The sequence below is a fragment of the Carassius carassius genome, chromosome 44 (assembly GCF_963082965.1).
Source record: "Carassius carassius chromosome 44, fCarCar2.1, whole genome shotgun sequence".
NCBI lineage: Eukaryota > Metazoa > Chordata > Actinopteri > Cypriniformes > Cyprinidae > Carassius > Carassius carassius.
The window spans coordinates 26,996,183-27,010,847 of record NC_081798.1 but is presented as its reverse complement, the minus strand read 5'-3'; the positions used below and the strand labels follow the sequence as shown (position 1 = coordinate 27,010,847).

The 14,665-nt window shown below is 41.9% G+C and overlaps 1 protein-coding gene across 5 annotated transcripts in view; it reads right to left on the bottom strand.

The window, feature by feature from the left end:
- Positions 1-14,665, bottom strand: part of col2a1b (collagen, type II, alpha 1b) — a 47,317-nt gene that overhangs the window by 17,408 nt on the left and 15,244 nt on the right. For all 5 annotated transcript variants that reach the window (XM_059538223.1, XM_059538227.1, XM_059538224.1 and 2 more), the window contains 17 exons: positions 14,342-14,395; positions 14,074-14,127; positions 7,893-7,946; positions 7,760-7,804; positions 7,240-7,293; positions 6,622-6,666; positions 6,479-6,532; positions 5,596-5,694; positions 4,907-4,951; positions 4,616-4,714; positions 4,252-4,305; positions 3,747-3,854; positions 3,519-3,572; positions 3,051-3,149; positions 2,912-2,965; positions 2,172-2,270; positions 1,938-1,991 (listed from right to left, as the gene is read on the bottom strand). In XM_059538223.1, coding sequence (XP_059394206.1) covers positions 1,938-1,991; positions 2,172-2,270; positions 2,912-2,965; positions 3,051-3,149; positions 3,519-3,572; positions 3,747-3,854; positions 4,252-4,305; positions 4,616-4,714; positions 4,907-4,951; positions 5,596-5,694; positions 6,479-6,532; positions 6,622-6,666; positions 7,240-7,293; positions 7,760-7,804; positions 7,893-7,946; positions 14,074-14,127; positions 14,342-14,395 — 1,125 coding nt within the window. The remainder of the gene's footprint in view (positions 1-1,937; positions 1,992-2,171; positions 2,271-2,911; positions 2,966-3,050; positions 3,150-3,518; positions 3,573-3,746; positions 3,855-4,251; positions 4,306-4,615; positions 4,715-4,906; positions 4,952-5,595; positions 5,695-6,478; positions 6,533-6,621; positions 6,667-7,239; positions 7,294-7,759; positions 7,805-7,892; positions 7,947-14,073; positions 14,128-14,341; positions 14,396-14,665) is intronic.

Sequence of the window (14,665 nt, the reverse complement as noted above, 5' to 3'; positions counted from 1 at the left end):
TAAACGAACTACAGCTAGTCCAAAATGCAGCAGCAAGAGTTCTTACTAGAACCAGGAAGTATGACCATATTAGCCCGCTCCTGTCAACACTGCACTGGCTCCCTATCAAGCATCGCATAGATTTTAAAATATTGCTTATTACTTATAAAGCCCTGAATGGGTTAGCACCTCAGTATTTGAATGAGCTCCTTTTACATTATAATCCTCTACATCCGCTACGTTATCAAAACTCAGGCAATTTGATAATACCTAGAATATCAAAATCAACTGCGGGCGGCAGATCCTTTTCCTATTTGGCGCCTAAACTCTGGAATAACCTACCTAACATTGTTCGGGAGGCAGACACACTCTTGCAGTTTAAATCTAGATTAAAGACCCATCTCTTTAACCTGGCTTACACATAACATACTAATATGCTTTTAATATCCAAATCCATTAAAGGATTTTTAGGCTGCATTAATTAGATAAACCAGAACCGGGAACACTTCCCATAACACCCTATGTACTTGCTACATCATTAGAAGAATGGCATCTACGCTAATATTAGTCTGTTTCTCTCTTATTCCGAGGTCACCGTAGCCACCAGATCCAGTCTGTGTCCAGATCAGAGGGTCACTGCAGTCACCCGGATCCAGTACGTATCCAGACCAGATGGTGGATCAGCACCTAGAAAGGACCTCTACATCCCTGAAAGACAGCGGAGACCAGGACAACTAGAGCCCCAGATACAGATCCCCTGTAAAGACCTTGTCTCAGAGGAGCACCAGGACAAGACCACAGGAAACAGATGATTCTTCTGCACAATCTGACTTTGCTGCAGTCTGGAATTGAACTACTGGTTTCGTCTGGTCAGAGGAGAACTGGCCCCCCAACTGAGCCTGGTTTCTCCCAAGGTTTTTTTCTCCATTCTGTCACCGATGGAGTTTCGGTTCCTTGCTGCTGTCGCCTCTGGCTTGCTTAGTTGGGGACACTTCATCTACAGCGATATCGTTGACTTGATTGCAAATAAATGCACAGACACTATTTAACTGAACAGAGATGACATAACTGAATTCAATGATGAACTGCCTTTAACTATTATTTTGCATTATTGACACTGTTTTCCTAATGAATGTTGTTCAGTTGCTTTGACGCAATGTATTTTGTTTAAAGCGTTATATAAATAAAGGTGACTTGACTTGACTTGACTAAAGACTCAAAAACAAGTGAAGATGATTTCCACCAAATTCACCCATCGAACAATTACAGATAGAAGAAAAAAGTTCAGTGCTGTATGATTGACAACTAATGAGGGCCTGTCAAAAAGCCCCTTTACATGAATCTGACCAAAATGTACAATAACATTTTTATTTTAAGCAAACGGGCCAGTAATTGTTTTTTCTTTTAAATGAATGCTAGGACAATACCAGACTCCTTCAGGAGCTTGTTTAGTCCTCAAACATAACTCTTCAATAGGTTTAAAGATCTGATGCACTATGACACAGAAACTTTGGCACATTAACTAGTTACAACCCTGCTGAGCTTCTCCAGCAAACAGCTGCTCTGTAGTTATGGAAAGAATCATTCAAGTAAGAATTATAATGTACATGATCCACTCTGCTCTGTGCACATTGACTTGACTTGAAATAAAAGGCAATCACTAGTTTTGGAAACAGCATGTTTTCTTTATAATATCTCACTTACTATTTTCCACTTTGTAAATTACCGTTTACCCAAATGTATGTTTAGAAAAATCATAAAGTTGACTCAAATATACAAGATCAAATGTCCAGTTTTCTTTAAAACAAGCCACCGTTTTAGCTCTGGAAGAAAGAAACTGCCAAGAAACCCTGCCAAGAGAGCTCGGTACTTCACTCCTGCCCACAGCTCAGTCGCTCTGAAGATCAGTCGAGCTTCGTTTGCTGTGTAGATGTGTTGAGGATCATGGAGAAACTTACACGCAATCCAGGAGCTCCAGCGAGTCCCTTGTCTCCGGACTTCCCAGCCTCACCCTGCAGCGAGAGGAAGAGACCTGATATGAACTGCCTTCATCGATGGCTACGTGAAATAGTCATTTAGATGCAGAGCAATAACACATGAAAAAGTGTTTAAGAACAAAACAGAACAGTGATGTTGACAATTGTTGTGACACACACAAGCAGACATGTATGGACAAGAGTTTTATGGCTTACATTGCCACCCTTGGGTCCAGGGAACCCCATGACTCCCGGCTGACCACGAACACCCTGAGGGCCCGGGGGTCCTGGCCGACCGTCTTCACCAGCAGCACCCTACACCCTCAACACAGCACTGCAGTCACTCGGGGTACAGCTCTTAAACACCTGTGTCAGTCTTTAACAACCCTGAGTCTTTTGTGAGAGATCAAGGACCCTCTATTATATCATATAAGAAGCAGCATGGCCTGAGATTTTGACCAGAATCAGGAAACTGCATTCCCAGAGCATTCCTAACACACAGAGAGTCTTCACGACTGTCTGCTGCTGTGGAACCAAGCGACTTTATGCTTTTAACAGACGAAGGGCTGGATCACATAGAATATGTTTTTCCATTTCACTGTGTTGCTTTTCCAAGCTGCGAATAAAACAAGCTGAAGTGCACATTTAGAAGAAAAGACTAATTCAGTCCTTCGGCTTCAAAGTTTAATGTTTAGTTCAAAGTTTCATGTTTAATTCAAAGTGCAATTACTTTGTAACTATTTATGAGATTTACAAGAAATTTCAGAGTGAAAACTGTTTCTGCACAAATTATGTTTTTCCATGTACATTGTGATGGAAGACTGAGACTTCAGACTGGCTGAAATCATAATTAGAAATCATTGTTGTAATGGTCAAATGGTCACTATTAACCATACAGTCAAAATATCTGTGTGAAACTCTAAGCATAATAGTGATGTACAACAGCGTTTACTCACTGATGGGCCAGCTTTGCCCTGAGGACCAGCATCGCCCGGGCGTCCGGTCAGACCCTGTGTAACAGAATAATGAAAAGTGTGTAAAATCCGCATCAAACCTGTTTACACTGTTTAACTGCAGACAGATGTCCTGATTTACCCGTGCACCAGGCAGACCCGGTTCTCCAGGCCTGCCCGGATCTCCGCTGGCTCCCTTGGGCCCCGACACCCCCGCAGCTCCCCGCTCGCCCGGAGCACCCTGCAGCACAACACCAGAAACTCAGTTCATCAGCTAAACATGCCTTTCACAGCCATGAGCTAACTAATGGTTTGGTTTGCAATGTAGTGCAGTGCAGTCGAGACAGAAGAACACGATCAGACATGATGACAAGAGCCACCTTCACACAGCAAATCTGCTGAACTGGTGTAAAATTGTGGTATTACAACTCTAAACGGAAATTACCTTCAGACTGCATTTTCTATGGGAAACAGCTTAAAAACTTTTATGAGAAACTTCACTTCGTTTACATTGCCAGAACTTATTTACTTCCTGTTCACTCATGATCTCTAAACAGTAAAATGCTTATATTCTTCTTGAAGACTGTATGTGTGTTACATGAGGTCTCACCTTTGGACCAGCCAGACCATCTTGTCCAGGAAAACCTCGATTACCAGGAGCTCCCTGCAGAAAACATATCATCCTTCTTGAACCATATTCATAACACGATGCAGTGTAAAGCTTCATCTCAAAGAACTACACCAGCGCCATCTAACCGAATGTTTCCTCATATGGGTCATGTATAGAAGGTACAAGTGCCCACGCATTGCTAAAGATGAAGAAGAAGCCATGTCTTACCCTCTCTCCGGGTGGCCCGATGGGTCCAAGAGCACCCGGCTCTCCTCTGGGTCCTCGCTTACCTTCCTCTCCAGCAGGCCCAGGGGCACCTTGAGGCCCAGCGTTGCCCTAAACAAACCATCCTTTATTTAAAACCTCATTACCTTCAACAGCTGTGAGGCAACACATGTAACTCATTCTCTGACAGATACGCTTAATACGGCACAAAAACACTCTGATAGTAGGTTTAAATGACTCAGTTGCTTCTGTGCACTTGTAACATTAATAGGTTGGTTACTTTTAAATAAAACTAATTAAAAACATTTTAACATGTTAAAAAGTAATGTAAACTCAAAAGTATTATTCTAAAGTGACACTGCTTTATGTTAGAAAACACTCTTCCTGAATGAAGGGATTGCAGTGCATTGGTTCCTTGTATTTCAGCTGCAGATTTAGAAGTTTTATTTATGAAGTTACATGAACACTATGAACAACTTCTAATGTGAACGTAAGGAACAGAACTTACAATTTCTCCTTTAGGGCCGGCCTCACCCTTGAACCCTGCGAGACCCGAATCACCCTAAAGACAAACACACATCAGATCTAACGATCATCTAACATCAACATGATCAGAAACAGACCAGAAGATATTCTGAAGGACGCTTCCTGGTGGGACTGAAGGGTCTATGGTTAGAAGTCTCTTTTTTAATATAAAGATTAATAGTTATTTTTTTAACATTATAAACTGTCATGAACAAAAATAAAAACAAAAAAGTAAATTACAAACAATAAGACAAATAAATAAATTAATACAAATATATAAATCAAACCAAATCAGAAATGAATGGCTGTCTGAAGACTGATCATATGAAGTGAACTCAGAAACTCACAGACTGTCCCTTGGGCCCCAGAGGTCCAGTGGCTCCCTGAGGGCCAGGAGGGCCCCGAGGGCCTGGAAAACCGGAAGCACCAGCGATACCAGGAGCACCCTATGAGACGACACAGAAGAGCATGTGAAAACAGCTCCAATCCTCTGCTGTGCTGCTTCTGGAGAATCGAATTATGGCAAGTGATTCTCAGATGTTTTGAAACAGGAAGGATTGTCAGATGAAGTATAAAGAGCAGCTCATTCACAGTGGATCACACTGAGCGGTGTGCTCTTTACATGCAGGTGTACGTACCACTGATCCTTTGGCTCCGGGGAGGCCATCAGTCCCGGGGTTACCCTGCAGATAGAGACAGCACAGTCAGACAGACTAGATACAGATCCTACAACAGTTTAAGCAGCAATATATTTGTTAAATCTGCTGCAAGTCTCTCCTCCTAGAATTACCAAGTCAAAATAAAGCCCATTCAATTCAGGAACACAATTCATCTGTCCATGGGACAAGACCAGTGCACTTCCAAACTGATCAACCAGTTTTGTCCCATCATCCACTGGGGATCCCTCTGTCTTGTGTTTGCTTTTCTTCTGAATGTTCTTGTCTTCTGTGGATTGCCTCTAATAAGTCTTCTCGTATTCTGCGGCTGTCCAGTCCAGTGGAGGTGTATAATAGCTGTATCTATCCATTACGTCCACATTCACTGCTCTAAAGGTCATTGATGTCATTAATGTCCACCCAGCTATGCTCTTTCTTGCAGTGTTCAGTCATGTTTTAGGCACTTGTCAGAGTCATACTACATCTGCAGGGCATAACTTCATTTCATTGCCCATGTCAACAGCAAAATGTTTCCATTATCCAAAGTGACTTGCAATGCCTCTCGAGTAACCTGAGGGGAACCTGACCTCTGACCTCTGACCTCACACGGTGAGGATGGTGATTGAAGAAGTCGTTTTCTATTGTATTAATCTTTTTCAGTGGTTACTCACAGAGACTCCAGAAGGTCCTGGAGATCCGGGGACGCCAGACTCTCCACGGGGCCCTTGTGCTCCCTCAGGTCCTCTGGCTCCGGTAGGTCCTGCTTCACCCTATGAAGAAAAACAACATGATACACACTGCTTGGGCAAGACTACTTCTCAAGATCAGCAACATTTTCAAACGTCATTTCCAGAGCCTGGGTTTTACATTCATCTGTGTCATTGTGGTCATACACCTGAGATTTACTGTGTTTTTGTAGCATCATATGTGACCCTGTACCACAAAACCAGTCGCAAGGGTCAGTTTCTCAAAATTGAGATGTATACATCATCTGAAGCTGAATAAATCATCTCTCCATTGATGTGTGGTTTGTTCGGAGGACAATATTTGTCTGAGACACAACTATTTGAAAAATCTGGAATCTGAGGGAGCAAAAACATCTAAATATTGAGAAAATCATCTTTAAAGTTGTTCAAATTAAGTTCTTAGCAATGCATATTACTAATCAAAAATTAATTTACTAAATATCTTTAGGAACATGATCTTTACTTTATATCCTAATGATTTTTGGTATAAAAGAAAAATTGATAATTTTGACCCATACAGTGTGTTTTGGCTATTGCTGCAAATGCACCCCAGCGACTTAAGACTGCTTTTGTGCTGCAGGGACACATATAGAGTCTTAACAGCAGAAACATTTGAATCTGAAGGACCTTACAGTCTGATGTAATAGTTAATGGTGGATATGATGATTTCTTAAAACATTCACGAGTTGTATACATATACGTTATTATTATTTGTATATATCTATGACATGCATGGCATGCACCGATAATAAAGCAGTGAAAACGTCTAATTAGCGATAGAGAAAGGAAGAACTATTAGACGTCACACCTTAGCACCGGGGGATCCTGGGAAACCGGGAGAGCCAGCCGTGCCTACTGGACCCTGTTAACACAAACAGCATGAGTTGTACACAGTGCTTCTGTTCCTCAAATAAAGAGTTACTGAAACAGAAGATGAAGCCTCAAACCTACAGGAGGACCAGCAGCGCCGGGTGACCCATCATTCCCACGAGCACCCTGATCAAACACAACACCACAGACACTTCAGATAATCTCACACAGACTCACAACGTGATACTAGCTATCATATAATTATCATCATCAGAGACACAGCAAGTTTTGTCTTCCGCCACATCCGTTGATCTTCTCCAAACTGATTTCTGTCTGATTGTTTTCTTACTGACTATTATTGGAGCAATATCATCAATATAAAAGATATAGCCTCCATAAATAGTACACTTTTGTTCTCGTTAATGCATCTCCTTCTGACAGAGACAGATCTAGATACAGTGCTAGCAGAGATCAATATATCAAAGAAAATACAGAAGTGATCAGATAGTGCTACGTCCTTAATAAGAATAAATTAAATGTTTAGATCTCTACTGATGATGAAATCTAGACTGTGGTAAAACCAGTGTGGTAATGTAAAGAAAGTTAGGGGTCAGGAGTGTGTCAAGAAGAAGACGTGATACAGAAATTAACTTACTAGCTACTGAGACAGATACAGAAACTCATTTATAAAATATCAAATATTTGTCAGTGTGCTACAGAGATAGAAAGAAGGTAAATGAAGAAGTGAGCGATTCTTACAGCAGCTCCAGATGGACCTGGACGCCCTCTTTCACCAGGTAAACCACGGGGGCCCTGAAGAGAAACACACACACACACACACACACATTTATATTGAGATCTGAGCACAGTTTGAGATACTAAAACACTCTCAATTTGATCTCATTATTATCTGTGAGAAACAGCTGAGTTGTTAAGAGATCTCATGTGTGTTAGCTCTTTTTGTAGGGTGCAATATTTGTAATGGTGTATTTATTCACTTTCTTGTCTCATATAAGCTGATGAATGTGAGCCCATGGCAGTTTGTTTAATAGCGTCTGAGAGCTCGAGATGCTCGTGGTCAGACACGCTGCCAGGAGAAATCAAGTGTTCACCGTGTGTACTGATGTTTGTTTAAATCTGACATTGGTTCAGATGTTTAAAACATATTCAGCTGCATATGTGTTAGGAATAAAAATGTATTCAAGAGAAACAGCGGAGGTTTCTAGTTGCAGCTGCGGTCATTTGTACAGCAGGACAGCATCTGAGCGCAAACACCTACCATTGGTCCAGGAGCACCACTTTCTCCAGGAGACCCCGCCTCACCCTAAAACACACACACACACAGAGAGATGGGTCAGACCCTGAACTACCCTGACATGTAATGGTGGACATGTGATTTGTGAAAGTCATACTTTAGACCCAGTGGCTCCGGACTCTCCTTTAGCACCATCAAGACCTGAATAACCCTACAAACACAGCACAGATCAACACACGTCAGTGATACTGCACTCACAGTGATGCTAAGTGATGAAATCATGCATTGGGGAGGTGTGACCCTACAGACAAAACCATTGGGTCATTCCTGTCAATTCAACCAGACGTACACATTTTTGGCTGAAGAAAGATAAACATGTATAGAGAGCAAAACCACAATATTAAGGGACCTATTTTAATGATCTAAGGGCATGGTCTAAAGCGCACGGCACAGTTGCACTCAATGTCTGTCTGAATCCACTTTTGCTCGTCTAACGACGGGAACACAGTCTGTGCACCTGGGCGCACGGTCTAAACAGGTTTGACCCTATTCTCTTAATAAGCAATGGGTGTTTTCTGGCGTAACATGCAATAAACCAATCAGAGAGTCATCTCCCATTCCCTTTAAGAGCCAGTTTTGCTCGTGCTATGGCTATTTACACAGTGGAATTGGCAAGCGCAAAGACAGACCGTGTCTCCAAAAGTAATGACACATGCAATGACTATCCATTACGACATCTAGGCATTTTTATATTTATGTAGCCTACACAATAGTATTCTTTTAAATTGTAATTCTTTAGTTTTTAATATCTGGCATGTGTGTGTGCTTCTATGCGTCTCTGTGTGTGTAATAAACAGAGTGTACACGCGCTGAGGACCCGTCTAACAAGCGCTTTAAATAACAAAAAAAAACTGTGCCATTGACTTTAGACTCTAGACCAGGTTTGAGCTGGTCTATGGTGCAGTCTATTTTCAGTTCCTCTAAATAGCACCACGCCAACAATGAGCCTGAACACAGCTATTTTTTAGACCAGCACCCCCATGGGCACACAAATGGGGACATATGCGTTTGCTATTTAAACAATTTAGGGCAAGATGGGAAGCTGAGAACTGAATTGGGGTGAAACTAAGAAAAAAACACTTGCGCCAGGAGTATGATAGGGCCCTAAATGTCATGGATGAATATGTACTGAATAATCCACTTTTTTGTAGAGGGGGGTCAAACTGCTCATTTTAACCTGTTAACCTGAACCCCCATTATGGGACTCACAGCTGAAAGTGCTCTAACTAACTTATAATTGTAATAGTTTCCTACTTCAGTGTGTTACAAACATAATTGTGGTGTCTTTAGAAAGAAGAACATTTGGGCTTCACTTTTTATCAACCAGATTTGACAATGCTCAAAAATATTAAAAGTTATAGACACTGAAGTGCCTTGAATTTTTTTTACCACTCTTAAATATTTTTGTATTTGATATAAAAATACATGAAATGAGTCCTGGAGCAATCTAGAAAAGTAATGGGTTGAAAGCCACATGTCTCATGAGTTTCTATTTCAAATCTGAATAAGATATCATGAAAAATGAGACTCCTGCAAATATGTTTATGAGACTATGTCTACACCCCCCACCCCCCAAATATAAGAAAATATATTTCCCAATAGTATTGAAGGCTTCTACAAACTATTTAGTCAGTAAACATACCACTGCATAGTTTTTTTCAATTATAAAACACTAGACAGAAACTTAGAGATCATATAAGTGATTTATTTGAGCACTAGAAAAATACAATAAGAATATTTGAGTAAGAAAAATAAGAATAATAAGAAAAATAAAAAAAAGATTTAACTTTGTTTGCCAATATAGAACATCCTGAGATTGCTAGAGATGCATATTTTACAATGAATTACGATGCAAATAAGTGCTGATGTGCTGATGGCCACTTATACAGATGGTAATAACACAAATGTGCCGAAGTAAATAATCCACTCTCTCTATTCATATAGATGCGTTCACTTTGATAGCCGTGATCATGCGGTAATAGCGAGCTGATTTGGGCTGATTTGCACTCAAACAGATGGTAATCATGCACATACATTCACATTCAACATAAAACAAACTCTCACATATATAAAAACTCTCTAAAATAAAAAGAAAGACAGGAATTTGCGATCACTGTAAGTTCCGCCTCCATCAGCTGACAGGTGCGTCAGGGCGCGTCACCAGCTCTCAGGAGAGAGCGCCAAATTCAAATAAACTATTTCCCGCCTATTTTTCATTCATTCTTTTTTCCGGTGGATCGCCTTATTCTGTTTGTGACACTGTACGCTGCAAAACCGTGCCGTGTTTTTACTACCAAGACGCAGTTTTCGACCGTGAGTTATTCCATAACGGACACAAACAATTCTGTCGCTGAAGAAATGAAACGTAAAGGCATTATGATCAATATTACAACGTTATTGCTTCGTTGGACTAAACGTGCTTCATGAGATATCGTTCAGTGGACCCTTACCTTCCTAACTAAACTGGGATTTACAGCTGTGGATGTGTTTATGACCCGTTATTACGACGAATCTGGTATGTACAGTGTTTCTAATGTTCATGTTTTTTATGTGAACTGCTTACTCAAATGTAGCAAATACAGTCTTTATAAGCTTTCCATTGAAAAACAGCGATCTGTCGTCGATGCTTGAGGCTTAGATCTTTATAATGATACATAGTTTGTCAAGATTAAATTTGTCATGTTTCATTTAATCTATTCATAATCACTGACATGTGCGTGTGGGGAGGCTTTGAGGACGAGGGCGTTCTGGTGCAGGTTAACAGGTTCAGAGCCAAATTACAGGAGGATAAAAATGACCTAAGTAAGGTGCCAGCATCTCAAACAGAGATTGGTAGGTCTGTTAATAAAATCTGTTAGCAGTCTCTGCTGCATTATGTGCCAATGTTGATTGAACAAAAAAGGGGAAAGATCACATTTCAGTTCCCTTTCAAAGGAACTTCGAACTGCGTCCTCTAAGGGTCGCTATGGGGAACATCTCGTCGTGACCAGTATCTGAAGCATACATTGAAAAAACACCAACTTGTTGGCCGGTGACAGCCTCTGACGTCACTACCGGCGTGACCATAAACAAGCACCGGGAGAACACGTCATTCATCTTCTTCATCTTCACTGACTGTTCTGTTTGAAGCGTGCTTCTGAAAGAACCGGTAAGACCGATCTTTCTCTGTCTATCATGGCGACAACAAGCAAGAGTTTAGATGATGTGTGCATCCATGTCGGCGTTATTTGGCACCCGATGACACACACAATCTTTGCGTAATTTGTTTGGGTGAAGAGCACGCACGAGATGTCTTTGAGGAGGCAATTTGCATGCATTGTGAGCGTTTTTTCAATGAAAAAAGCTCCTCTCTCATTCATCCTTCTTCTGAGAGAAAAAAAGGAAAAAAGGCAGCCATCTGCTTCCCGCGGTTCAGGACCCGTCCGTGCTGAGGCATGGAGGAGAATACGTGTGGATCTGTCTGAATGGTTTAAAGACGGACTTTCACTTTTGCGCTCGTTTGCGGCGGACGAGAGAGAGCCTCGGGAGAATGATATTATATCTTTAACACTTTCTGATACTGAGGTTAGTGCTCTGCTGGGTTTTTACCCAGGAAAAGCAGGAGATATTTGAGGATGGTGAAGAAGCTGAGGCTGAGCCTTCTCAATTCTCCTGCCCTGCGTATGTAGAGTTGTTGGAGGTTATTGATCGCGCCACGTTAAAGTAAAAAAAAAAGAACACTCAATGAGCGTTATCTTTTTGACCATAGCCCTCCAGCTCAGATGAGCCTTCCATTTCTGCATGATCTCGCTATACAGAGATCAAAAATAAATGAAAGAGGCCGTTTTCTTCTTGTATCTATTGGTTTCGGCATGAAAGCATGAAAGTGAATCTGCCAACACCGAGGTGATGCACGAAAACGGCTATGAGGGGATGCCCCCTGTAGAAAGAGCAAAAAATGTTTTTTTTACATCCTCTCTTAATCTCCCTCCTTGCCATCTAAGCCCCTTCAGAAAATCATCTCGCTTAAATGGCAAGGCATACGCAGTAGCAGGTCAGGCTGTGGCTTTATTACACACGATGCTGATGTTTCAAGCATATCAGACAGATCTGCTAAGAGACCTGGATAGAGGCAGGGGCCTTTTTTTCTGATCAGGTAGCCGAGCTGCGTCATCCATTCTGTCAATGCTACCAAGCAAGCTGCCTATGGATAGGACTATGGCGGCCATGATGGCAGCGGAGAGGCACATGTGGATGAACCTGGCAGACATTGGGAGGAATGAAAAGGCTTTCTTCTCGATTATCAGGTTTCTGAGGGAGCCTCCTTGATCATGAGACCTGGCACAGCACTGCAGGGAATTTCATGGATGTCCAGCCAGGTCACCCTGAGGGGCTCCTGGCCGCTTAGTGGTGCTGTCGCATCTAGCGGGAAGTGGAGGTGGCAGTTACAGAAGTCTTCTTGTATATGCTCCCTCAGGTAATGCTCCCCTTGCCCGAGGTTTGTAAAATTTGAGCTTGCCTCTCCCGTGCGATTCAGCACCTCTGCGATGCTTAGGAACCTTTAAGTACACATGCTAAGCTTTGTGTACTTTCTCAAAACCACATGGTGGTCAGTGTGCACGTGAACACTTTGCACACTTTCTAAATTCCACGTAAGTGGTAAGTGTGCACGCAAGACTCTGCAAACTTTCTGAAATCCTGTACGGCAAGGGTTATACGCTTTGCTTCGTTCGCTTTCTTGAGATGATTAGACCTTGGTTCCTTGGGCTCCATTCAGACAGTGTGTATTTGTTTTTACACCTCAAGCATCGCTGCTCTATCTATTCCATCTATCAGAGTGCCACGAGAGCCCCTCCTTAGAACAGTATTTGAAAATCCATTCTATGATAAGTGTGCACGTGAAGTCTTTGCACACTTTCTGAAATCCACACTGTGGGAAGTTCGCACACTAGTATTCTGCGTTCTTTCTAAAATCCTATATGGTGAGGGCTTCGCGAGGTTGCTTCGTGCCCTTTCTTGAGTTGGTAAAAGCCCCGTTCATCTTGGGCACCACTCCACCTATGTTTCCTCGGATACCTATCTAAACAAGGTGTTGCTACTAGAGAACTGTTGAGACAGCTCTTTCAGCAAGCTTATGCGTAAGCTAGCGGTAGCCCCTGTGTGACAGACAAGACTTGGATTTAAATGCTAGGTTCTTAGCCGTATCCCTTTAAAGGAATCTTTCCTGATTCCCAGCCTTCAGCTCTACCCCGGCCCGAGGCCCTTACAATTAAGTTGGGTATGTAGCTTATGCCTTTGGCCGTAAGGGGTATTGTCACAGACAGCCGTCTAAACGTCCCAGGGGCAACTCCCATGGAAATGGTAGAGTTGGTACTTAGTGCTCACCTTGATTCTGGCCCTTCACTCCCCTCAGCATGGCGGCGTGGGTATACTGTTCCCCATAGCGACCCCTAGAGGATGCAGTTTGAAGTTCCCTTAAAAGGGAACATCTCAGGTTACGAATGTAGCCATGGTTCCCTGAGTAGGGAATGAGACACTGCATCCTCTAGCTCCCTGCCATGCTTCAGATGCAAGCTTCAGACGAAGAAGTGAATGACGTACTCTCCCGGTGCTTGTTTATATTTGCGCTGGTAGTGACGTCAGAGGCTGTCGCCGGCCAACTCATTAGTGTTTTTCAATGTATGCTTCAGACACAGGTCACGACGAGGTGTTCCCCATAGCGCCCCCTAGAGGACGCAGTGTCTCGTTCCCTACTCAGGGAACTATGGTTACATTCGTAACCTGAGACGTTTTTTTCTCTGAAGTTTGTATGCCTGTAACTCAAGACGTTTTAAAGATATCTTAAAATTTAACACAGATTTTGGCACAGAATGACCCCATTTCCTTTCCATGCATTGGGCAGATTTTGATATTATGGTCTATTTTGCATTTATAAAATGTCTTCTTTCATACTACTTTAAAAGGAAAATCCAAAATATGCATTTAAGTATTTATTTTTAATCACACTTTATATATTGCATTCCAATTCATATCTTTAAACTGATTTTTTTCCAATTCAGCAGAACTTACATACACCAAAATTACAGTTTTATTCCTGTCTATATTCTGAAAGGCTTTACAAATGGGTTTGTTCATATTACACTCCATATTATTATACTATTTTTTTCTCCAAAAAATCTGGTGAAAATGTACTGTGATTAATCACCAGGGGAAGTCTATAGTTAAGAATGCTTACCCTGTTCACCTGAGGTGTCAGAGATTGACCACAAAAAGATGACATAATGAAAAAATGCACTCACTCTGTGTCCCTTGATTCCAGGTAGACCTGGTGTTCCTGGGAATCCACGAGCTCCCTGTGAGAGAGAGAGAGAGAGAGAGAGAGAGAGAGAGGGGGGCATGAGGTGAGTGGAAGTATTCAGACGGCTCTTCTTTCTTTCTCTGGCGTTTGGCCACAGCAGCGTCTCACATCTGGGCAAAAGCTTGAGCACCACGGCAGCAGTCACTGCATCGCTGCTCTTCTCACATGGATCAAACACTTTAAACCTGTTTTCATTTAAAAGTGTTCACCTGAGGCCCGGGAGGTCCACGTTCACCAGATTTCCCAGGTTTGCCTGCTTCTCCCTACAAGAGAAACACAGTGATTTCATGAAGCTTATAATGAAACACTCAATGTCACCTTGTGGCAGAAAAGTGTAACTACAAACACAACAGGAAATGAAAGATTTGCATTCATGCTTCTACATCAGAGCTGCAGCTGGTCATGAGAACTGACCATTTTATTGCATTTTTCACAATTACTTATTTCTAAAATGCTTTATACAATGCAGATTGTGTCAAAGTAGCCTCTCAGTGATAGATAGTTGTCAAATTCATAAATTATGAAAAAATACA